The sequence below is a fragment of the Oncorhynchus mykiss genome, chromosome 13 (assembly GCF_057628025.1).
Source record: "Oncorhynchus mykiss isolate SJ-2025 chromosome 13, ASM5762802v1, whole genome shotgun sequence".
NCBI classification, from domain to species: domain Eukaryota; kingdom Metazoa; phylum Chordata; class Actinopteri; order Salmoniformes; family Salmonidae; genus Oncorhynchus; species Oncorhynchus mykiss.
Window position 1 is genome coordinate 20,687,451 of NC_143034.1, and position 26,884 is coordinate 20,714,334.

General features: G+C 41.5%; 2 protein-coding genes across 5 annotated transcripts in view; both read left to right on the plus strand.

Annotated features, from left to right (window-relative positions):
• The window catches only part of LOC149978761 (RNA-binding protein 20-like), a 71,985-nt gene extending 69,665 nt beyond the window's left edge, over positions 1-2,320 (plus strand). For all 3 annotated transcript variants that reach the window (XM_090195635.1, XM_090195636.1, XM_090195637.1), the window contains one exon: positions 597-2,320. In XM_090195635.1, coding sequence (XP_090051761.1) covers positions 597-665 — 69 coding nt within the window. In that variant the 3' untranslated portion in view covers positions 666-2,320. The remainder of the gene's footprint in view (positions 1-596) is intronic.
• Positions 2,321-6,747: 4,427 nt separating this feature from the next.
• LOC110487269 (programmed cell death protein 4) lies at positions 6,748-26,865 on the plus strand. Of its 2 annotated transcripts, none has more exons than XM_036940229.2 (12): positions 6,748-6,905; positions 7,490-7,596; positions 7,965-8,276; positions 13,745-13,839; positions 14,010-14,123; positions 14,388-14,609; positions 23,826-23,923; positions 24,696-24,810; positions 25,227-25,334; positions 25,534-25,644; positions 25,859-25,998; positions 26,095-26,865. In XM_036940229.2, exons 2-12 carry the CDS (start codon positions 7,554-7,556, stop codon positions 26,153-26,155), a joined length of 1,419 nt encoding a protein of 472 aa, XP_036796124.2. In that variant the 5' UTR covers positions 6,748-6,905; positions 7,490-7,553; the 3' UTR covers positions 26,156-26,865. The 2 variants fall into 2 exon arrangements, with proteins under 2 accessions (XP_036796124.2, XP_090051764.1); XM_090195638.1 differs by having other exon boundaries at positions 6,760-6,935.
• The last annotated feature ends 19 nt before the right edge of the window (positions 26,866-26,884 follow it).

Here is a 26,884-nt window from a genome sequence, read left to right on the forward strand (position 1 = left end):
AGCTGCACAGCTGAAAGCAGCCAGAAGGGGAAAAGATTCCTTCACATTTGATGGATTACATTGCGAGGGTAAAAAACCTCAAGAACAGTTGCGCTGTCCGTCAAAAGCTGAGGGGTTTTGTGTGTGTGATTGTGTGTGTGATTGTGTGTGTGGGGGCTCCCTGCTGCTACCCGCTTAGCCGAGAGCGGGCTGCTGATGATGGTTTTGGCCTTTAACAGGACTGGGGAAATACAGTGAATGTAGAAACTAGACAGGTTAATGTCTGTTCAGGAAGCACCTGCCTCTCTCTCAGAACATTCCACTCTCTGAGGTCTCCCTCCTTCACTACTGTGTCAAACAGCAGTAGCTCTGTCTGAGGAGTTTCTATAGCGGAATATGCATAAGAAACTCAATACAGATCAATCGGGTCTCCTTATTTAAAAATTCACAGGAAGTCGGATGGAGTTATAGTGTATCATAGTGGAAAGAGAAATAAGGGTGAAACGCAGATAGCCATGTTATCGTCTAAGTATTTTAAGGCAGTTGAATATCCCACTTAAAGGGGAACTCTACAACTCCGTACACAAAGCTAACTTTTATATTTGTGCCCTTCACAGAAGTACCTGTCTCAGCTGGCAGAGGAGAGTCTACTTGGTGCACTAACTGACCCCTCAGCTACAGAGTGACCTCTGACCTATACTCATCATTCGGTACTGTCAAGTTGAGATGGTGGACAGCGTTGCGTGTGTGCTACAGACTGAGTGACCTGAGCTTGCCAAGGACTACTCAACGAAAGAGACATGAATAAATGACATATCGGATGGAAGTCACACGGTGACATACACTGGACCCGTTAGAGAAGAGCGATTCTCTGAGAATTGATTGGACTAAAACTCATTGCTACCAATCAAATGAAATGTTATTGGTCACATGTGCCATATACAGTAATACATATTACGGTGAAATGCTGACTTACGAGCCCATTCCCAACCATGCAGAGATAAAAAGAAAGACAAATATTTTCTAAAGGAAATAGTAACGCAACAAAATAACAATAACGAGGCTATTTACAATATAGCAATATGTTTGATTCTGTACATAGTATAAACAATACTGTAGTTTAAAAAGGTTCCAGTGTTAATGTACTACGTTTGTGAAAATGAAAACCGGTCACCAAAGATTTGTGTTAAAAATATATTTATCTATCTTTCACCCTTTGATTTATTTGCAGTAGAGAATAAATGTGTTTGTTTTTCATCGCGGGAATAAACACAGCCTTCTTTCTAGTCATTATTGTAGAAGTCAGACTCTGTGATATAGTGAACTGAAAGTCATCCATATTAGTATTTGTCCTGGTTCTGGTTCCATGTTGTTCCATGTAGCTGTACTCCAAATAGTACTTTAATCATTTGGTTTAACTTTTCATTTTAGTCAGTAAAGTGTTAGGGATATTACATAGTGCGTTTTTAGATGCAAAGTGCCTTGGAACATGTCTGCCATTGTTAGATGTAGCAGTTTAGAAGTAATCCTCAGGTTGGTTTAATTCGGATATTTTAATTTTGAATGTATATTTCATTACACAGTGTTTTTGTGTATAACTGGAGGATATGAAGGCCTACACTTGTTATACCAACTGTGTCTGTTCATTGAGACAAAATGGAATACGGTTCCTGACAGACATGGACAAAGACATATCAGTCTGAAAGATATGGAACTTTCAAAATACAGAAATCATCCCTGTAATGATGCATTTTGCATCAATTTTGAAAGTTACATATCTTGAAATGTTAAGTGCTGTATATGCTTTAGTCCCGAAATTCTGACAAGCAGAACATTTTGGGACGATATCAACAATCGACGAATGAAACAAATACCTACAAATATTTTATGTGTGGAATTTTCCTTTAAATGGAGATACAGTTTTGCTAAAGTATCGCCACACGTTTCCTTCAGGTTTTCTTCTATTGTGTTTTGTCCCGTATTTGATTTAATTTAAAAATACTTTGACAACTTTGTGAATTGTAAAGTTTGTCACAATCAGGTTCAATATTTTGCAAATGTCTAAATAATTTATACAGTGCCTTTAAACTGTAGAGAAACTTGAACTGGACCATGTGTGTTATTTAAGAGTTAAATTAAGTGTTAAGAGTTAAATTAAGTGTGATTTTAAGTCAGTATAATTTATTGTCGAGGCAGGGTTTGAAACTTGCTCTCTCTCTCTCTCTGTTTTCTACACTGTGAATGTTGCTCCAAGTTTTAAGATTGTGTTTAAGATTTTGTTGAACTTTTCTTATGGTTATTTTCTGATGAAATCATTTGAATAAAAATGTTAAGAGAGAAAGCTGTTTGTGTATCAGTGGCGGAGGCTGAGGGGAGGACGGCTCATAATAATGGCTGGAACGGCACAGATGGAATGACAACAAACACATGGAAAACATGCATTTGAGGTATTTCATGCCATTCCACCTATTCCACTCCAGCCATTACCACGAGCCCGTCCTCCTCAATGAAGGTGCCACCAACCTCCTGTAGTGTGTGTGTTGCCAATTTAGCTATTTTCTCTATTTTCTCACATTGAATAATGGGATGCAAAATAATGAGTTTAGTTTATTAGACAATTTGGAAAACAAAACACAGTAAAACACTGCATAAATAAAATCATAAATAAAATCATAAATAACATCATAAATAAAATCCTAAATAAAATCCTAAATAAAATCCTAAATAAAATCATAAATAAAATCATAAATAAAATCCTTAAGGATGAGAAAAACTGCTACTTTCATGTGCATGGGGCATTGTGACATTCTACTGTTTGAGGGGAGCGCCCCCAGATGTTAAGGTAGGATATTACACTTGTCAGACAAAACTAATTGTATAATGATTATTCCTTTTGATAGCACAGACTTGGTCAAGTCAATTGCACTCTTGGACATGATCATTGACATTACACATTACAGTCAAATGGGAAAAATATATACAATAAACTATCTATCTTTGGACAGTTCCCCAGTAACAACTTGTTATGTATAATCGATTGGACTTTTCTCATTTACAGAACACAATGCTATACGTTTTGAAATGGGGAAAAGTAGTGTAGTAGAGATTAGGGAAATTGTGTATTACTTAAATATCTACAGTACCAGTCAAAAGTTTGGACACACCTACTCATTCAACGGTTTTCTTTATTTTTACTATTTTCTACATTGTAGAATAATAGTGAAGACATCAAAACTATGAAATAACACAAATGGAATCATGTAGTAACCAAAAAAGTGTTAAACAAATCAAAATATATTTTAAATTTGAGATTCTTCAAAGTAGCCACCCTTTGCCTTGATGACAGCCTTGCACACTCTTGGCATTCTCTCAACCAACTTCATTAGGTAGTCACCTGGAATACATTTCAATTAACAGGTGTGCCTTGTTAAAAGTTCATCTGTGGAATTTATTTCCTTCTTAATGCGTTTGAGACAATCAGTTGTGTTGTGACAAGGTAGGGGTGGTATACAGAAGATAACCCTATTTGGTAAAAGACTAAGTCCATATTTTGTCAAGAACAGCTCAAATAAGCAAAGAGAAACGACAGTTCATCGTTACTTTAAGACATGAAGGTCAGTCAATGTAGAACATTTCAAGAACTTTGAAAGTTTCTTCAAGTGCAGACGCAAAAACCATCAAGCGCTATGATGAAACTGGCTCTCATGAGGACCGCCACAGGAAAGGAAGACCCAGAGTTACCTCTGCTGCAGAGAATAAGTTCATTAGAGTTACCAGCCTCAGAAATTGCAGCCCAAATAAATGCTTCACAGAGTTCAAGTAACAGACATATCTCAACATCAACTGTTCAGAGGAGACTGAGTGAATCAGGCCTTCATGTTTGAATTGCTGCAAAGAAACCACTTCTAAAGGACACCAATAAAAGGCAGAGACTTGCTTGGACCAAGAAACACAAGCAAATTTGAGTCCAAATGTGATATTTTTGTTTCCAACCTTTGGTTAAATACTTGCCTAGTTAAACACTTTTGGAGTTAAACATTAAAGGTAAAATGAAAAATAAATTTAAAAAGATGCAGAGTAGGTTAACGGATGCTTTCTGCATGTGTGGTCCCCACCATGAAGCATGGAGGAGGAGGAGTGATTGTGTGGGCATGCTTTGCTGGTGACACCGTCAGTGATTTATTTAGAATTCAATGCACACTTAACCAGCATGGCTACCACAGCATTCTGCAGCAATACAACATCCCATCTGGGTTGCGCTTAGTGGGACTATAATTTGTTTTTCAACAGGAGAATGATCCAACACACCTCCAAGCTGTGTAAGGGCTATTTGAGCAAGAAGGAGAGTGATGAAGTGCTGCATCAGATGACCTGACCTCCACAATCACCCCACCTCAACCCAATTGAGATGGTTTGGGATGAGTTGGACCGCAGAGTGAAGGGCAAGCTGCCAACAAGTGCTCAGAATATGTAAGAACTCCTTCGAGACTGTTGGAAAAGCATTCCAGGTGAAGCTGGTTGAGAGAATGCCAAGTGTGCATAGCTGTTATAAAGGCAAAGGGTGGCTAAACTTTTGACTGGTACTGTATGTTCTTAACCCTGGGCAATATGGGCCTGGGAAGCTCTCACGGATATTGGTATCCACACAGAGTACATACTTCACCAATTATATTTCAACTCAATACTTCTTGTATGCCCCCAAATATATATTTTTTTTACATACATGTGCTGTAATTTAAGCTTCAAAATTGCAAAGTTTTATCTCGGCCTTTTGGCGAAATGTGTAGAATTGCAGGATACTTCAGTTAGTACTAAACACGGCTGCTAGGATCTTGACTAGAACCCAACAATGTTCTCATATTACTCCAGTGCTAGCCTCTCTACACTGGCTTCCTGTTAAGGCTGATTACAAGATTTTACTGCTCTTCCTCCTACCTAATCTCTCCGATTTGGTCCTGCCGTACATACCTACACCTACGCTACGGTCACAAGACGCAGGCCTCCTTATTGTCCCTAGAATTTCTAAACAAACAGCTGGAGGCAGGGCTTTCTGCTATGGAGCTTCATTTTCATGGAATGGTCTGCCTACCCATGTGAGAAACGCAGGCTCCGTCTCGACCTTTAAATCTTTATTGAAGACTCATCTCTTCAGTAGGTGCTATGATTGAGTCTGGCCCAGGAGTGTGAAGGTGAACGAAAAGGCCCTGGATTGACGAACCGCCCTTTCTGTCTCTGCCAGGCCGGTTCTACTCTCTCCACTGGGATTCTCTGCCTCTAACCCTAGTCACTGGCTTACTGGTGCCAGTGACCATGCCGTCCCTAGGAGGGGTGCGTCACTTGAGTGGGTTGAGTCACTGATGTGATCTTCCTGTCCGGGTTGGCGCCACCCTCGGGTTCGTGCCATGGGGGAGATCTTTGTGGGTTATACTCGGTCTTGTCTCAGGGTAGTAAGTTGGGTGTTTGAAGATATCCCTCTAGTGGTGTGGGGGCTGTGCTTTGGCAAAGTGGGTGGGGTTATATCCTGCCTGGTTGGCCCTGTCAGGGGGTATAGGGGGTATAGTCGGACGGGGCCACAGTGTCTCCCGACCCCTCTTGTATCAGCCTCCAGTAATTATGCTGCAATAGGGGATATGGTCAGTCTGTTATATCTGGAGTATTACTCCTGTCTTATCCTGTGTGAATTTAAGTATGCTCCCTCTAATTCTCTCTCTCTTTTTATCTTGACCCTTGCTGTCACCCAGTCCACCTGGTCATGCTGCTGCTCCAGTTTCAACTGTTCTGCCTGCTATGGAACCCTGACCTGTTCACCGGACGTGCTACATTGTCCCGGACCTGCTGTTTTCGACTCTCTCTCTATGAAAAGCCAACTGACATTTACTCCTGAGGTGCTGACCTTTTACACCCTGTACAATCACTGTGATTATTATTATTTGACCCTGCTGGTCATCTATGAATGTTTGAACATCTTGGCCATGTACTGTTATAATCTCCACCCGGCACAGCCAGAAGAGGACTGTCCATCCCTCAGAGTCTGGTTCCTCTCTAAGTTTCTTCCTAGGTTCCTACTTTCCTAGGGAGTTTTTCCTAGCTACCATGCTTCTACATCTGCATTGCTTACTGTTTGGAGTTTTAGGCTGGGTTTCTGTACAGCAGTTTGTGACATTGGCTGATGTAAAAAGGGCTTTATAAATACATTTGATTGATATTAGCTTTAAAGCTGCAACAACAAAAACATCTCTCTGCCCCATAATTGAATGTGCAGAATTGCCGGAAATTAGCTTGAAAACTGCTAAATGTATTTTCCGATGACAAGACATGGGCCTTTAAAATGTTCCTTCCCAGGGCCGAGATTTGGTTCATCCGGCCATGCACTGCCAGTCATAGTACTCCTTGTATGCTATTTTTTTATCTCACTCGAGTTGTGTTCTGATTATGAGGGGGTCCCTGGTGAATTTGTTATCACAAAAGGGGTCCCAGGCCCCCAAAAGTTTGAGAACTAAATGTTCTAGCTATTTTAGGGTCTAACATTGCACCATTTAGGACTTAGGCTTATTTGGTTGGGTTTCAAATAAAACAAAGAATGTTATTTGACCTTTTCTCCAACACAAAAATGCTTATTATAAGACGTTATTATAACAATAGTGTTATAGCAATAGTGTTGAAAGTTTTACAAAAACGCATTGTTGCTACTCTGCAACCCCAACGATAGGGGGCAGCACTACATCATTAGGAAGTCGACCCTACAGAAAATACGAGAAGCCAGGTCTCATCCGGGATTTTGATTGGTGCCCTCTTTACAACACGTTTGCAAGGTCAGCCAATCGTATATCTCAAACACAATTCTATGCCAAGTGTTGCTGGGTATACAACATAAAAACAACAGAATTTAAAACCCACATCAACTAGCAGCTTCAACGGCAGACACGGTCAGTGATTTTTCTTTGGATACGCAAAAGGTAGACAGCTAATGTATGACATTATGGAGCAGCTCTTTTAAGTCGACGATAAATGATTTTACCTACTGCAATATAGCTGGCTTTGTTGTTGTCGTGCATTTTCCCGTCGCTTGGGACTTGGGCTGCCAAGTGACAACAACCGAGGCAGCCTTCAACTTTGTGATAACTGCAAAGCTAATGACAATATACAAATTCTCCCTGAAATATAAATTATATATAGAGTGCATCAACTTTAAGCTGTATTTAACTCTTGTTGTTTCAATGCTTACCATTTTTACCGTGTAATATCTCGTCATTGATTTCTGCACAACGATGCGGTCATTGTTTTGTCTGCGTAGTGGTGCGTCGTCGCAGCAGGAGTTTGCGATTAACTGACAAGTGATTTGCTGTGCTGCTTTCCAAAAACATTTTGTAGACTGATTTGTATTTAGTCTGGAGATTATCAATGCATGAATTAGGTCAGGGGTGGGGTGGGGGGCTTGTCTGGACATGTTGACGTGCATTAATTTCATTGGCACATCAAAATGAATTGAAACGTTATTTTATCATTTTAGGTGTCTGCATAATTTTTTTTTATTCGCACGCATTTCCGCTGCTCCAAATCCACTTTTTAAAACAATGGCAACTGACTGCGAGGCATGGCTGAACGCTAACCCCCTTGGTAAGTTATCTTTACCAGTCTAGTCTGTCTGGACTTTTGATGCGGAAGTAGCTCAGTGATTACTGGTGACTCTAACTTGCAGTGACTGCAGCGGTTTCTGTAACCACTGATCATGATGTGTATTCTGCTGGCCTTACATTTTATATAGCCAAGAATAACATAATGCATTATATTAAATACACACACTATCACTTTAAAACTATGTTTATAAGACAATTAGTGCATTGTGAACATCAAATTACCTTATAGTTGTTACCCATAACCTCTGTCATGAAATATAACATCTGCAAATAGAGTTTGTTCTGGTAAATCAGTCAAACTGCCTTCTTACCTTGTCTTCCACCACCTCTTTCACCCCCTGCCAACAGACGCAGATGATCTGAGTGACTCTTTCCTATCGGGCGAAGAGGAGAACGGCATTATCACCAAAAACATCAAGAATGAAATAAATGGCAACTGGATTTCAGCACCTAACAGTATCCACGAGGCCCGTCTCAAAGCCAAAGCGAAGAGGAGGCTGAGGAAGACTTCTTCTAGAGACTCTGGGAGAGGGGACTCGTTTAGTGAGAACGGGGACCCCTCCCGGGGTACTAATGGCACCGTACCCCCCACCAGCCCCAAGAGCAAACTGCTGGACAGGAAGTCTCGGGCAGGGAAGGGAAGAGGACTTCCAAAGAAAGGTATGGGGAGTTATGTCTGTTAGAAACATATATAATGTTAAATGGAAGGGAAGAGGACTGTCAGAGAAAGGTATGGGGAGTTATGTCGATGTTAGAAACATATATAATGTTAAATGGAAGGGAAGAGGACTGTCAGAGAAACATATATAATGTTAAATGAAAGGGAAGAGGACTGTCAGAGAAATGTATGGGCAGTTATGTCGACGTTAGAAACATATATAATGTTAAATGGAAGGGAAGAGGACTGTCAGAGAAAGGTATGGGCAGTTATGTCTGTTAGAAACATATATAATGTTAAATGGAAGGGAAGAGGACTGTCAGAGAAAGGTATGGGGAGTTATGTCGATGTTAGAAACATATATAATGTTAAATGGAAGGGAAGAGGACTGTCAGAGAAAGGTATGGGCAGTTATGTCTGTTAGAAACATATATAATGTTAAATGGAAGGGAAGAGGACTGTCAGAGAAACATATATAATGTTAAATGGAAGGGAAGAGGACTGTCAGAGAAAGGTATGGGGAGTTATGTCTGTTAGAAACATATATCATGTTAAATGGAAGGGAAGAGGACTGTCAGAGAAAGGTATGGGGAGTTATGTCTGTTAGAAACATATATCATGTTAAATGGAAGGGAAGAGGACTGTCAGAGAAAGGTATGGGGAGTTATGTCGACGTTAGAAACATATATAATGTTAAATGGAAGGGAAGAGGACTGTCAGAGAAAGGTATGGGGAGTTATGTCGATGTTAGAAACATATATAATGTTAAATGGAAGGGAAGAGGACTGTCAGAGAAAGGTATGGGGAGTTATGTCGATGTTAGAAACATATATAATGTTAAATGGAAGGGAAGAGGACTGTCAGAGAAACATATATAATGTTAAATGGAAGGGAAGAGGACTGTCAGAGAAAGGAATGGGGGAGTGACTATGTGGTTATGTAATGAAGTGTTGTTAACAGGCCTACTTGTGATAACGTGATGTCATGGCTAGGGAAGGTAAGGCCTTTGAAGCCTACCAAAGACCAGTAATGGGACATTAACATTTATAGGATAATGTAATACCTAACAGGTTTAATACTGTTGCTGCATTACTTAATAAGCAACAAGTTAGTCTGTTAGTGTTTTGAGTGAAAATATGCTTCAAGGAATAACCCATCATTGCCTACAGAGTTACAATGTCGTGTGTCCTAGTCTTGCGTGACCAGAGATCACACCATATTCTTGTTGGCTGGAATCAAGGCTACTCATGATCTAGTCCCCAAGAGATCTCTCTCTGTCCCTGCCTCTCCAACTGCCAGCCCAGTAGTAAACCGATTTAGCGTGTTTAAAAAAAAAAATGGCCAGGTGAGGCTGATCCGATCACACTCACTTATATTAACACAACTCTTATCTCCTTTTGGTGTCCATCCGCTGAATACTTTTTTTTACTGATAGGTCATAGGTCTAGTGGAAACTTCTAGGACCTTGAAGGTGACTGACTTTGTAGATGATTTGTGGGTGATGTAAGATCCTTCCTGGAGTCAAAAATAAAGAAAAATAAGATATTTAAATCATATCACTATTAGAGGCTCCATAATTCAGCCCATTATGATATCTAACCAATGGCTATTTGTCTAACAGATCTGGATAACTGAAACAAGATTGTGCATTTGTCCAAGGACATGCAAACTAGGCAATAACAATAAAGTAGCCTAGATGACAATAGCATGGCGGTTTGTTGTAGATGACATCCCCTTCCCATTGTGGCCAACATCTCCAACTAGCTTGGCTTGTTTACCAATGACATGATTGACTCCTTTTAAATCTTATAGTTGCATGCATATTAATCTTCAGTGTGATCAGCTATTTACTACTTTGTAATCACCTTATACATAACTGCTGAATTGTCATGTATGTACTACTGGAGAGGAAGCTGCTTCTCAGCAGAGTCAAAGTGTGTGTCCCAAATGGTACCCTATTTTTAGCCAGATCCCTATGGGCCCGGTCAAAAGTAGTGCACTACATAGGGAATAGGGTGTCATTTGGGCTGTAGTCAGAGCAGCTTGCCATACCGCCAGCTGTCCGTCCTCTGGTCGCATATTGACAGTGACTTTCAGAGTAAGAGTGCTGATAAAGATCAGTGTAGCCTTTTTAGATCTTAATGGATATGATTATGTGGAAAGGTGGGAATCTGATCCCAGATCAGTACTCATGCTCTGAGACACCTTTTGAACTGGTTGGTTCAGTTCTTATCTGATTAAATGAAACTGCAGTATCTTTCTTGGCCTTTGTCAGTCCCCATTGCCAAAATAACATCTTGCAGAAGCACAGTACAGTTAGTTCAGAAGCACAGTTATTTTCTGATAGGAAGGAGCCTTATTGTCTTGGCACAGACGTATTTGAGTTATGTAACCAAAGAACGGTGCCATGATGTCAATGTAAATGCCTGGGCTTCTGTCCCAAATGGCAACCTATTCACTATAGTAAAGGGAATAGGGTTCCCTTTGGAACACAGTCTAGGTCCCGCTGTGGTTTAGGGGCTCCTGTAAAAGTTAGTGGTGTAAGGTTTTGGAAGCGTAACCGAAACTATTCTATGGGTGGAATCTCTCAGGGCAACAAGGGTAATAGGTACATGTTCCGGAATCAGCCATGGCACAGACAACATTCTAAAGGGGCAAAGCTATATACAGGCGGAATGTAACACACACACACACACACACACACGCTGGGTGGGACTTATAGGAGGGTGGGGGGTTTAAAACATGTAGGCCTAGACAAGCTGAGCTGCTTTGGAAATGGCTCTCTTCTTAAATAGACTGGCAATCTGTTTCTACAGAGCCACCAACAGATGTGGCTTTGTGTAACACTTACTTACTAATGAGGAATGACCCCTTTTTTTAAATGTGTGGTCTGTCACCAGTTGAGCCTTTAAAGTGCTATCCTTTCTGACAACACACACTATATAGGAAGTGTCATATCGAGGAAGGGGGTATTGTTGTGCTCCCCTTATCTGTACCCCTGTATAGTTAGGCCAGTTCCTGTTTGTAATGTTTCATATTGGCTTCCTCAATCAGTAGCGTCTCTGTCTGCCTGTGGTATTTTGTGACGTATGTTCTCTGTCTTTCTGGAGAAGGTGGTTTTCAGTGTTTCACTTCAGTTGTATTGGAGACATCCTGTCTCAAGCACAGAACGCTGCTGTGTGTGTGCCATGCTGTATATTGTACTGTTGATCTTCTTTCCTTTGTCAGCACAGTGTTTGTGTAGGCTGCATTGTAATGTCAACCCGCTGCAGGTGACCACATATCGGCTACTGTATAGTAGTATGTTTTTGAAAGCTCTGGGGTGATTCAGATCTAGGATCAGCTTGCCTTCCCTAAATCCTAACCTTAACCCTAAGAGGGGGAAATGCGAAACTGACCCTAAAACCAATGTCTAGGGATGACTTCACCTTAATCTGAGCAATGCGTCAACAGTAGCCCCTTTTTATAACACACATTGCTGATTAAAGGAGCATTCTGTGGCTATTTTTATACTGAACAAATATATAAACAATGATTTTACGGAGTTACAGTTCATATAAGGACATCAGTCAATTGAAATAAATCATTAGGCCCTAATCTATGGATTTTACATGACTGGGCAGGGGTGCAGACATGGGAGGGCATAGGCCCACTGGCTGGGCAGGGGTACAGACATGGGTGGGCCTGGGAGGGCATAGGCCCACTGGCTGGGCAGGGGTACAGACATGGGTGGGCATGGGAGGGCATAGGCCCACTGGCTGGGCAGGGGTGCAGACATGGGAGGGCATAAGCCCACTGGCTGGGCAGGGGTACAGACATGGGTGGACCTGGGAGGGCATAGGCCCACTGGCTGGGCAGGGGTGCAGACATGGGAGGGCATAGGCCCACTGGCTGGGCAGGGGTGCAGACATGGGAGGGCCTGGGAGGGCATAGGCCCACTGGCTGGGCAGGGGTGCAGATATGGGAGGGCATAGGCCCACTGGCTGGGCAGGGGTGCAGACATGGTAGGGCCTGGGAGGGCATAGGCCCACTGGCTGGGCAGGGGTGCAGACATGGGAGGGCCTAGGCCCACTGGCTGGGCAGGGGTACAGACATGGGTGGGCCTGGGAGGGCATAGGCCCACCGGCTGGGCAGGGGTGCAGACATGGTAGGGCCTAGGCCCACTGGCTGGGCAGGGGTACAGACATGGGTGGGCCTGGGAGGGCATAGGCCCACTGGCTGGGCAGGGGTGCAGACATGGGAGGGTATAGGCCCACTGGCTGGGCAGGGGTGCAGACATGGGAGGGCCTGGGAGGGCATAGGCCCACTGGCTGGGGCAGGGGTACAGACATGGGAGGGCATAGGCCCACTGGCCGGGCAGGGGTGCAGACATGGGTGGGCCTGGGAGGGCATAGGCCCACTGGCTGGGCAGGGGTGCAGACATGGGAGGGCATAGGCCCACTGGCTGGGCAGGGGTGCAGACATGGGAGGGCATAGGCCCACTGGCTGGGCAGGGGTACAGACATGGGTGGGCCTGGGAGGGCATAGGCCCACTGGCTGGGCAGGGGTACAGACATGGGAGGGCCTGGGAGGGCATAGGCCCACTGGCTGGGCAGGGGTACAGACATGGGAGGGCCTGGGAGGGCATAGGCCCACTGGCTTCCCAGTGAATCAGAATGTGTTTTCCCCACAAAAAAATACTTTATTACAGACAAATACTACTCAGTTTCATCAGCTGTCCGGGTGGCTGGTCTCAGATGATCCTTTAGGTGAAGAAACTGTATGTGGAGCTCCTGGGCTGGTGTGGTTACACGTGGTCAGCGGTTGTGAGGCCTGTTGGACGTACTGACAAATTCTCTAATATGACATTGGAGGCGGTTTATGGTAGAGAAATGAACATTTAATTCTCTGGCAAGAGATCTGGTGGACATTTTTGCAGTCAGCTTCCCAATTGCACGCTCCCTCAACCTGAGATGTCTGTAGCATTCTGTGTGACAACTGCACATTTTAGAGTGGATTTTTATTGTCCCCAGTACAAGGTGCGTCTGTGTAATGGTCATGCTGCTTAATCAGCTTCTTGTTATGCCACAAATGTCAGGTGGATAGATTATATTGACAAAGGAGAAATGCTCACTAACAGGGATATAAGCAGATTTGTGCGTATGGTAAACATGGGACCAACACATTGCATGTTGCTTTTTATATTTCTGTTCAGTATATGTGGCTATTTCTATGCTTCCTGTTAAGTTTTGGGCTATGGAAAAGACTTCAGTGGTTTAGATGGTACAATGATTCTCTACACTATACTTGTTTTGTCGCAAACTATTTTAGCAACCAGGAAATGGCGGTGCGATTTCTGCATATTGCATCTTTTAAATCGCACTGCCAGATTATAATATTTTTTTACGTTTTGCTACATACAGATTATTTTGCACCGTGAAACTGTTTCTGTTTTGAAAACATCACAGGCATTGTCCTTGTTCTTTGTCAGGTGGGGCGGGGGGCAAAGGGGTGTGGGGCCCACCTGGAGAAGTGTACGACCTGGAGGAGGTCGACGTCAAAGACCCCAACTATGACGAAGCTCAGGTATTGGACCATTTTTATATTGGACCTATGACCGTCTGAGTTAGGGTCCTAACCATATTGTACCTGAGTTTTACCTGCCCATGAGAACTCTGGGCCTTAAGTAAACCATACAAGTTGTTTTGGTATCCAGTCTTGATCGGCTTCATTGCTCTGCTTTCTGGTGTCTACAGGAGAACTGTGTGTATGAGACGGTGGTTCCTCCACTGGAGGAGGGGGCCTTTGAGAAGACGCTCACTCCCATCGTGCAGGAGTACTTTGAACACGGCGACACCAATGAAGTAGCGGTAGGTTAATTTCAACAGAGTTCTCTGTAGGGCTAACTAGTGCTTTTAATGTCCTAAACACTGGTGGACCTGCTTCTGCCTTTTTATCTGACAGTAGACAGTTAATTCTGAAGGATGTAGCTATGTTCTCTGATTTGACCCTATGAGACCACTCCCTCTTCTTGGCCAATACCCTCTCTTTATCTCTCTCTCTCTCTCTCTCTCTCTATGATCGACTCTTTATTCCATCTGACCAAAACCCATCCCCCTCTCTCCCCTCCGTAGGAGCTCCTGGGTGAACTCAACCTGGGCTCCATGTCTAGCGGGGTGCCCATGCTGGCTGTGAGCCTGGCCCTGGAGGCAAAGGCCAGCCACAGAGAGCTGACGTCCAGGCTGTTGACGGACCTGTGTGGCCGCGTGCTGAGCCGTAGCGACGTGGAGAGCTCCTTTGACAAGTTACTAAGGGAGCTGCCTGACCTGGTGTTGGACACACCTGGAGCCCCTCAGGTAGTGTGTGTGATATCGCGCCGTCTAAGAATAGAAGTGTTTGGGTGTATTTCTGAAAATGTCTAATTGACCGTGGAGGCCAATGTGTTGGACCGTGTGCCCTTGTGAATGTTTGAGTGACTTAGCAGGCGCACTGCAGTGTGTATATGTGGTGTCTTTTTATGCTTGTGCTGTGCTTCTGTGTTCTGTTCTGCATGCAAACTGGACCAGTCTATCTCAGAACAGAACGCATGTGTTCTGTTTGGAAATTCTATATGCGGGTCATAAAATAAGAGCTTTACAGTTACAATAGCCATCTGACCGTTCCAATCTACTGTAAAGTCAACAGACGTACTGTTCAAACATGGTATTTATTAGGGATCCCCATTAGCTGTTGCCAAGGCAGCAGCTACTCTTCCTGGGGTCCAAACACATTAAGGCACTTACATCACATATAATACAATACATCATACAACATTATTACACCACTACACATCTACAATACAACATGTATAATACCACCATACAACAATATTACACCACTACAATACAACATGTATAATACCACAATATTACACCACTACAATACAACATGTATAATACCACCATACAACAATATTACACCACTACACATCTACAATACAACATGTATAATACAACAATATTACACCACTACAATACAACATGTATAATACAACAATATTACACCACTACAATACAACATGTATAATACCACCAGACAACAATATTACACCACTACAATACAACATGTATAATACCACCATACAACAATATTACACCACTACAATACAACATGTATAATACCGCCATACAACAATATTACACCACTACAATACAACATGTATAATACCACCATACAACAATATTACACCACTACAATACAACATGTATAATACCACCATACAACAATATTACACCACTACAATACAACATGTATAATACCACCATACAACAATATTACACCACTACAATACAACATGTATAATACCACCATACAACAATATTACACCACTACAATACAACATGTATAATACCACCATACAACAATATTACACCACTACAATACAACATGTATAATACCACCAGACAACAATATTACACCACTACAATACAACATGTATAATACAACAATATTACACCACTACAATACAACATGTATAATACCACCATACAACAATATTACACCACTACAATACAACATGTATAATACCACAATATTACACCACTACAATACAACATGTATAATACCATCATACAACAATATTACACCACTACACATCTACAATACAACATGTATAATACAACAATATTACACCACTACACATCTACAATACAACATGTATAATACCACCATACAACAATATTACATCACTACAATACAACATGTATAATACCACCATACAACAATATTACATCACTACAATACAACATGTATAATACCACCATACAACAATATTACATCACTACACATCTACAATACAACATGTATAATACAACAATATTACACCACTACAATACAACATGTATAATACCACCAGACAACAATATTACACCACTACAATACAACATGTATAATACCACCATGCAACAATATTACACCACTACAATACAACATGTATAATACCACCATACAACAATATTACACCACTACAATACAACATGTATAATACCATCATACAACAATATTACACCACTACAATACAACATGTATAATACAACAATATTACACCACTACAATACAACATGTATAATACCACCATACAACAATATTACACCACTACAATACAACATGTATAATACCACCATACAACAATATTACACCACTACAATACAACATGTATAATACCACCATACAACAATATTACACCACTACAATACAACATGTATAATACCACCATACAACAATATTACACCACTACACATCTACAATACAACATGTATAATACAACAATATTACACCACTACAATACAACATGTATAATACCACCATACAACAATATTACACCACTACAATACAACATGTATAATACCATCACACAACAATATTACACCACTACAATACAACATGTATAATACCACCATACAACATTATTACACCACTACAATACAACATGTATAATACCATCATACAACAATATTACACCACTACAATACAACATGTATAATACCACAATACAACAATATTACACCACTACAATACAACATGTATAATACCACCATACAACAATATTACACCACTACAATACAACATGTATAATACCACCATATTACACCACTACAATACAACATGTATAATACCACAATATTACACCACTACAATACAACATGTATAATACCACCATACAACAATATTACACCACTACAATACAACATGTATAATACCATCATACAACAATATTACACCACTACACATCTACAATACAACATGTATAATACCACCATACAACAATATTACACCACTACAATACAACATGTATAATACCACCATACAACAATATTACACCACTACAATACAACATGTATAATACCACCATACAACATTATTACACCACTACAATACAACATGTATAATACCACCATACAACAATATTACACCACTACACATCTACAATACAACATGTATAATACCACCATACAACAATATTACACCACTACAATACAACATGTATAATACCACCATACAACAATATTACACCACTACAATACAACATGTATAATACCACCATACAACAATATTACACCACTACAATACAACATGTATAATACCACCAGACAACAATATTACACCACTACACATCTACAATACAACATGTATAATACAACAATATTACACCACTACAATACAACATGTATAATACCACCATACAACAATATTACACCACTACAATACAACATGTATAATACCACCATACAACAATATTACACCACTACAATACAACATGTATAATACCACCATACAACAATATTACACCACTACAATACAACATGTATAATACCACCATACAACAATATTACACCACTACAATACAACATGTATAATACCATCATACAACAATATTACACCACTACACATCTACAATACAACATGTATAATACCACCAGACAACAATATTACACCACTACACATCTACAATACAACATGTATAATACAACAATATTACACCACTACAATACAACATGTATAATACCATCATACAACAATATTACACCACTACACATCTACAATACAACATGTATAATACCATCATACAACAATATTACACCACTACACATCTACAATACAACATGTATAATACCACCATACAACAATATTACACCACTACAATACAACATGTATAATACCACCATACAACAATATTACACCACTACAATACAACATGTATAATACCATCATACAACAATATTACACCACTACAATACAACATGTATAATACCACCATACAACAATATTACACCACTACAATACAACATGTATAATACCACCATACAACAATATGCGTTGGTCTGTACCTTTGTCTCTTCACAGTCACCGCTGTTCCAAAAGGTGTATTTTTACCTGGTTTTTTTGTGTCTGATTCTACTGCTTAGGTCAGTTACCTGATGTGGAATAGAGATCAAATCAAATGTATTTATGAAGCCCTTCTTACATCAGCTGATATCTCAAAGTGCTGTACAGAAACCCAGCCTAAAACCCCAAACAGCAAGCAATGCAGGTGTAGAAGCATGGTGGCTAGGAAAAACTCCCTAGAAAGGCCAGAACCTAGGAAGAAACCTAGAGAGGAACCAGGCTATGATGGGTGGCCAGTCCTCTTCTGGCTGTGCCGGGTGGAGATTATAACAGAACATGGCCAAGATGTTCATAAATCACGGCCAGGTGGACTGGGGACAGCAAGGAGTCATTATGCCAGGTAGTCCTGAGGCATGGTTCTAGGGCTCAGGTCCTCCGAGAGAAAGAGAGCATACTTAAATTCACACAGAACACCGGATAAGACAGGAGAAGTACTCCAGATATAACAAACTGACCCTAGCCCCCTGACACAAACTACTGCAGCATAAATACTGGAGGCTGAGACAGGAGGGGTCGGGAGACACTGTGGCCCCGTCCGATGATACCCACGGACAGGTCCAAACAGGCAGGATGTAACCCCACCCACTTTGCCAAAGCACAGCCCCCACACCACTAGAGGGATATCTTCAACCACCAACTTACCATCCTGAGACAAGCCCGAGTATAGCCCACAAAGATCTTTGCCACGGCACAACCCAAGGGGGGCGCCAACCCAGACAGGAAGATCACGTCAGTGACTCAACCCACTCAAGTGACGCACCCCTCCTAGGGACGGCATGAAAGAGCACCAGTAAGCCAATAAAAGTAACAAATTGAACGGTAGTAAAATAACAATAGCGAGGCTATATACAGGGGGTACCGGTTAGTCGAGGTATTATGTACATGTAGGTAGTTATTAAAGTGACTGCATAGACAATAACAGAGTAGCAGCAGTGTAAAATGTCTTGTGGGGTATGCATTAGAGGTCGACCGATTTATTGGAGGACCAAAACAAATCCCATACCAGTTAATCAGCCAACAATTTTTTTTCTCATTTGTAATAATATTTACAACAATCCTGAATGAACAATGAACACTTTTTATTATAACTTAATACATAAATAAAATCTATTTAGTCTCAAATAAATAATAAAACGTGTTTAAATAATGCAAAAGGTGTTGGAGTAGAAAGTAAAAGTGCAAAATGTGCCATGTAAAAAAGCGACTGTTTAAGTTCCTTGCTCAGAACATGAGAACATATGACATCTGGAGGTTCAATATTCCCAGTTAAGAAGTCTTAGGTTGTAGTTATTTATAGGAATTATAGGACTATTTCTCTCTATACCATTTGTATTTCATATACCTTTGACTATTGGATGTTCTAATAGGCACTTTAGTATTGCCAGCCTAATCTCAGGAGTTGATAGGCTTGAAGTCATAAACAGCGCTGTGCATCAAGCATTGCAAAGAGCTGCTGGCAAACGCAGTAAAGTGCTGAATGAATGAATGCTTACGAGCCTGCTGCTGCCTACCACTGCTCAGTCAGACTGCTCTATCAAATCATAGACTTAATTATAATAAACACACAGAACTACGAGCCATTGGTCATTAATGTGGTCAAATCCAGAAAACTAAGCGTTTATTCTTTCAATGAAATATGGAACCGTTCAGTATTTTATCTAACGGGTGGCATCCAGTCTAAATATTGCTGTTGCGTTGCACAACCTTCAATGTTATGTCATAATTATGTAAAATGCTGGCAAATTAGTTCACAGTTCGCAACGTGCCAGGCGGCCCAAACTGTTGCATATACCCTGACTCTGCGTGCAATGAACGCAAGAGAAGTGACACAATTTCCCTAGTTAATATTGCCTGTTAACACTAATTTCTTAACTAAATATGCAGGTTTAAAAAATGTACTTCTGTGTATTGCTTTTAAGAAAGGCATTGATGGTTAGGTACAATTGTGCTTTTTCCACGAATGCACTTTTGTTAAATCATCACCCGTTTGGCGACGTTGAAGTAGGCTGTGATTCGATGATACATTTACAGGAACCGCATTGGTTATATGCAACGCAGGACAAGTTAGGTCAACACATGGTTGATGATATTACTAAATTAACTAGTGATTATGTGAAGATTGCTTATAAGCAAAGTTTAATGCTAGCTAGCAACTTAACTTGGCTCCTTGCAGCCACAAGGTCCTTTTGACACTGCACTCGAGTAACAGGTGGTCAGCCTTCCATGCAGTTTCCTCGTGAATTGCAATGTAATCGGTGTCCAAAAAGGCTGATTACTGATTGTTATAACTTGAAATCGGCCCTGATTACTCGGTCGACCTCTAGTATGCATGGCTGTCCGAGCTGTGTGCTAGTAGTTTTTAAACGGACACCTCGGTACATTCAGCTTGTCAACACTTCTTACAAAAACAAGTAGTGATGAAGTCAATCTCTTCCACTTTGAGCCATGAGATTGACATGCATATTATTAATATTAGCTCTCTGTGTACATTTAAGGGCCAGCCGTGCTGCCCTGTTCTGAGCCAGCCGTGCTGCCAGCCGTGCTGCCCTGTTCTGAGCCAGCCGTGCTGCCCTGTTCTGAGCCAATTGTCATTTTCCTGTCCCTCTTTGTGGCACCTGACCACAAGACTGAACAGTAGTCCAGGTGTGACAACTAGGGCCTGTAGGACCTGCCTTGTTGATAGTGTTGTTAAGAATGCAGAGCAGCGCTTTATTATGGACAGACTTCTCCCCATTTTAGCTGCTGTTGTATCAATGTGTTTTTACCATGACAGTTTATTCATTACAAGATGTGGGAATGATTTGTCCCAGATACAATGCTTTTTGTTGTTGGTGTCACTACTGTGTGGGATGTATGTTGTTGTACTGTACCCTGTGTGCATAACAGAGCTGGGTTCAAACAGTATTTCAAATACATTTGCCTTAGAGTGCCAGGTGGACAAGGTTTGTGTGTTCCGTTCCACTGCGCCAGGCAAGCTCAATCAAGCCCAGTTGAAGAATTCTCAACCAGCTTCACCTGGAATGCTTTTCCAACAGTCTTGAAGGAGTTCCCTCATATGCGGAGTGCTTTTTTGCTGCTTTAATTCACTCTGCAGTCCACCTCATCCCAAACCATATCAATTGGTTTGAGGTTTGGTGATTGTGGAGGCCAGGTCATCTGATGCAGCACTCCATCACTCTCCTTCTTGGTTAAATAGGCCTTACACAGCCTGGAGGTGGTTTGGGTCATTGTCCTGTTGGAAAAACAAATTATAGTCCCACTAAGCGCAAACCAGATGGGATGGCGTATTGCTGCAGAATGCTGTGGTAGCCATGCTGGTTAAGTTTGCCTTGAATTCTAAATAAATCAGACCGTCACCAGCAAAGCACCATCACACCTCCTCCTCCATGCTTCACGGTGGGAACCACACATGTGGCGATCATCCGTTCACCTACTCTGCGTCTCACAAAGACACGGCGGTTGGAACCAAAAATCTCACATTTGGACTCATCAGACCAAAGGACATGTTTCCACCGGTCTAATGTCCATTGCTCGTGTTTCTTGGCACAATAAGGTCTCTTCTTATTGGTGTCCTTTAGTGGTTTCCTTTCAGCAATTTGACCATGAAGTCCTGATTCACAGTCTCCTCTGAACAGTTGTCTGTTACTTCATTTATTTGGGCTGAAATTTCTGAGGCTGGTAACTAATCAACTTATCCTCTGCATCAGAGGTAACTTTGGGTCGTGCTTTTCTGTGGCGGTCCTCATGAGAGCCAGTTTCATCATAGCGCTTCGTTATTTATTTTATTTAACTAGGCAAGCCCAGTTAAGAACAAATTGTTATTGACAATGACTACACTTGAAGAAATGTTAAAAGTTCTTGACCTTTTCCTTATTGGCTGACCTTCATGTCTTAAAGTAACGATGGACTGTTTTCTCTTTGCTTATCTGAGCTGTTCTTGCCATATTATGGCCTTGGTCTTTTACCAAATAGGGCCATCTTCTGTATACCACCCCTAGCTTGTCACAACACAACTGATTGGTTCAAAAGCATTAAGAAGAAAATAAATTCCACAAATGAACTTTTAACAAGGCACACCTGTTAATTGAAATGTATTCATGTGACTACCTCATGAAGCTGGTTGAGAGAATGCCACGAGTGTGCAAAGTTGTCAAGGTAAAGGGGGGCTACTTTGCAGAATCTCAAATATAAAATATTTTGATTTGTTCACCACTTATTTGTTTTATTACTACATGATTCCATGTGTGTTATTTCATAGTTTTGATGTCTTCACTATTATTCTACAATGTAGAAAATAGTAGAAATATAGAAAACCCTTGAATGAGTAGATGTATGGAAACTTTTGACTGGTACTGTATATATTTACTGATAGCCAAGGGACACTCAGTCATAATTGACAAATTAAGCATTTGTGTTTAATGAGTCCTCCAGATCAGAGGCAGTAGGGCTGACCAGTAGGGCTGACCAGTAGGGCTGACCAGTAGGGCTGACCAGTAGGGCTGACCAGTAGGGCTGACCAGTAGGGCTGACCAGTAGGGCTGACCAGTAGGGCTGACCAGTAGGGATGACCAGGGATGTTCTCTTGATAAGTGTGTGAATTGGACCATTTTTCTGTCCTGCTAAGCATTCAAAGTACTTTTGGGTGTCTGGGAAAATGTATGGAGTAAAAAGTACATTATTTTCTTTAGGAATGTAGTGGAGTAATAAACGTAAAGTACAAAACTAAAGTTGTGCCTAACAGTATTTTTACTTCGGTACTTTACACCACTGAATAACACTGTGGTACTGTTTACTGTAGATAAAAAGAAAGCGATGGTGAGTTTCAGCTCTTTTCTTTCTGTTCTCCCCGTCCACACAGAGCAGACATGCGATCTCTCGCCTCATTGTCTCGGCAGCGCCAGGCACAAAATGCTAGCTCAGCGTAGGAGGCTGATACAAGGGTTATTTATCATCCCTCCCTCTCTCACGTGTCTGTCCTCCTACTCTCTCTCTCTCTCTCACTTCCCTGCAAGGCCACCCTCTCTCTGTTCTTCCCCCTGACTGTGCAGTCTCTTTCTCTCTCATTCCTCTCTTTCCAGACTGGTTCTGGTCAGATGAGTTTGGGGCTCTCTTGTCTGCACAGACACAATGGCTTGTTAGCAACAGGCTTTGTCCAGTTTGTCCTGTCCAGAACAGCAAGGCCAGCTCGTTCTCTGGCTTTTCTCATCCCCGTCACGCTCGCTCTCATATCTCTGACTCATGTCAACAAACACTGCCACTGTCACCTCATCCCAAACAACAAGTGTTTATGCATCCATCCAGCCTCTGGGCTCTCCATTGGCCTACTTTGATGCTAAATGTAAGTGATTTGTTGTCTATTTGCCTCTGCAGTAATTCATTATAAAAATGTGTGTATTGTACTATAATGGTTTATGGCTGTGCAGTTACACTTACATGTGTTCCTGATGCTTCATTTCCAAATGGATTACATTATTCTGCAGGCAGGATATTTCAGGCCCATGGGCTATTTGGCAACAGTTCAGTCTGTCCTCTTTATTTTGATTTCTTTGTTGGCAGAGCTAACTTCCTGTTCTGTTGTTTTGGGTGGACCAGAGAGAACAGTGTTCGAGACCAGTGTGTGTTAACAGTGTTTTCTTTTTGTCTTTCAGCTCGTCGGCCAATTCATTGCCCGGGCTGTCAAAGACCAGATCCTCTCCAAGAGCTACTTAGACGGCTACAAGGGGAGAGTCGACTGTGTCCATGCAAGGTATGTGTTGGTGTCCTTATTAAACACGAAACGCCTTCTCGCATTTCTATGTGGTATGATCATGGAGATGTTGAGGGGGTTTACAGTATACCCTTATAGGCACAACCAGGTCTGGGAGGCTCACAGAGATCTACAATACTCCATCAAAGATTCAGTTTTCAACTCCATACCAGTTTTTCAACTCTACTGTAAAATTGCCTGCTCCGTGGGAAAATGTGTGGAGTTTCAGGAAATTAGCTTTAAAATGGCAAAATGTTCTCTCCGATCCAGAGGGTTTTAAAATGTTCTTTCCCAGGTCTTGAGACTTAGCATGCACTGCAGCAATCGTAATAAAAACATGTTTTATCACACTCTCTAACGTTGGAGTTGTGTTCTGATATTGAGGGGTCCCTGATGAATTTGCTATCATAAAAGGGGTCCCCCGGCCCCAAAAAGTTTGGGAACCCCTTGGGTTATGTTGTGTTTCGCCTTGTAATTTGGTGGGCGGATTCACAGAGACCAATGAGTGAAGCTTTTGGGGGAGTGTCATACATGGATTACAGACTAGTTGGTGGCTTGTTGTTAGGCAGAGTTTACGTAATTAAATGTCTTTGTTCTATGAATGCAGGGAGGCATGGTTTATGGGAGTTTGGAATGAGAGGGTATAAACCAGGGCAGCAGAATTCATGACTAAGGGAAGGATAATTCCATGAACGAGAGAGGTAGAGATAGATGATTGACTGAATGATGACAGCATCCACACTGACGTGTCGCCATGTGTTTTTCCATATAGGGCGGCCTTGGACCGGGCGGCGGTGCTGTTGAAGATGGGCATGGGCGGCCTGCGCATCGACAACCTCTGGGGAACAGGTGGGGGTCAGAGACCTGTCACCCAGCTTGTCAGAGAGGTGAGACCTGCTCATTTTATAGAGGACGGAACGAGCTGCTTGTCAGGTGTGTTCTCTATGCTCTGTCCTTTATGTCTGCCAGCTATTTAAATCCTGTCTGTGCTGTTCTCCAAATTAAGTTATTGGATTGTAATTTCATTGAGCTTTCACTATGAAAGGGTGAGGTCATCAAGACCTGCTTTAGTTTAACTGATGTCTCCAGTGATCACATGATATCGACACATCCGTTACGGCTACTCGGAGGTACATGCCACCCTTCACGTGAATATCTCAGCCGTTGCTGAACTATGTCTTAGTTTCATGTGTTCTTCCTATTCCTTATCTATGAGCGGGCCTTTTTGTTGTCGTCGATGAACCTCAGGTGTACAATGGGCATACATTGACTTTGGATATCCCCTTTTCTCTACTTGTATCAGATGACCCTGTTGCTGAAGGAGTATCTTCTGTCTGGAGACAACAAGGAAGCAGAGAGGTGTCTGAGAGAACTGGAGGTGCCACACTTCCACCATGAGTTTGTCTATGAGGTAAATCACGGCATCCGTTGTCTAGTTTTTCTTTCCCCAGTTTTCATGTTATCTTGTATGAACGTATTACCTGTAGGTGCATTGGAAATGTACTCTCTGTTGGAGGGTTGTTTTGCTTGAGAATATCAAACTGACATACTGAATTTTCCTTAGTTGATTGTAAGAAAAGTTATTCATCTTGTCTTCCTATTATCAATAGGCCATAGTCATGGTCCTGGAATCCAAAGGGGAGAAAACGTTCAAAATGGTTCTGCAGCTGCTGAAGTTTCTGTGGGTGTCCTCCATCATCACTGTGGACCAAATGAGAAGGGTGAGCTTGAGTGCCACCTGGTGGTAACATTATACTACTGCAGTGCATATGGCGCCACCTGGTGTTCAAACTATTGTGGGTCGAGAACCAATGGGATATATAATACTTTTTACCTAAAATCAACTGCATCTCCTTGTTTACCATTGATGTGATCTATAAAATGTTCCACACGTATTTTTTTCATTGGAATTACATTGAAAGTCACTGTTTACAGGGATACGAAAGAGTTTACATGGACATAGCTGAAATCAACATCGACGTCCCTCGTGCGTACTTCATCTTGGAGCAGTTTGTCGACAAGAGTTTCAGTGCTGGCTTCATCTGTGAAAAGCTGAGGGATCTTTGTCCTAGTCGGTAAGTATCTTTTTAATTTGCTATTTTTGTTTCTCTCTCACACACATCCATGTTTTAAGATTGATGGAGATGTACTGATTTTGGCTATTTTCACAGGGGCCGGAAGAGATTTGTGAGCGAGGGGGACGGCGGTCGCTTCAAATTGGAAAGCTACTGAGAAGCCATTTTGTGCCAGAGATGTTCCGCTAAACTGAAGCTACTTTTTTACTATGATCCATGTCAGTTATTGTTTTCCTTAACAGAGAAAGAATGTACATAAAAATAAAAAAAAAATGCGTAAAATCGCACTGTTCTTTAGTTGAAGAAAAGTTAGACGATACACCCATTTAAGGTGTTTGAGTATACATGTATAAGCTAAAACCCAGAAAGTGCCACACCTCAACGAGTCATTCCATGTTGTTTTTAGATTCTCTTTATTTCACTGCCACTCCTTTCTTGTTCTAGATGAAAGTGTTTGTACAAGAATTAAACTGGTTTGTGTATAAAGCTTTTTAATGAAAAGGGGGGACAGATCGTTGGTTCGAAGCAACACCTTCCCTCACCAGCTGCTGTCTGTTTCTAGCCTGGTTTCAAGATCTGTTTGTGCTGTTTTACACAACTTCTATCATAGGAATTTGGGCAAGATGGCACAAACAGATCTGGGTACCAGACTAGTCTATGCTGTGCTTGACTTTTTTTTTTTTTTTTAATTACTCAAGGCAATTAATAAAAAATAAAGTTAAGAGATTGGGAACAAGTTTGCGATCATTTCACAACAAAATGGTGTCCAGAATGTTTATTTTTATATTTGGGGAACACTGTTGTGAAATGTACCAAGTCTTAATTGCTCCATGATTGTCAAAAGTTCCAATAAATTGCTATACAAAATGTTTGCTATTGTCAATGT

What these genes read in the sequence shown, in the direction of transcription:
- LOC110487269 (XM_036940229.2), top strand. Translation starts at nt 7,554, where the DNA reads ATGGCAACTGACTGCGAGGCATGGCTGAACGCTAACCCCCTTG. An exon ending in TCACCCAGCTTGTCAGAGAG is followed by an intron (nt 24,811 to 25,226) that starts GTGAGACCTGCT and finishes TACTTGTATCAG; the next exon opens with ATGACCCTGTTGCTGAAGGA. An exon ending in ACCATGAGTTTGTCTATGAG is followed by an intron (nt 25,335 to 25,533) that starts GTAAATCACGGC and finishes TATTATCAATAG; the next exon opens with GCCATAGTCATGGTCCTGGA.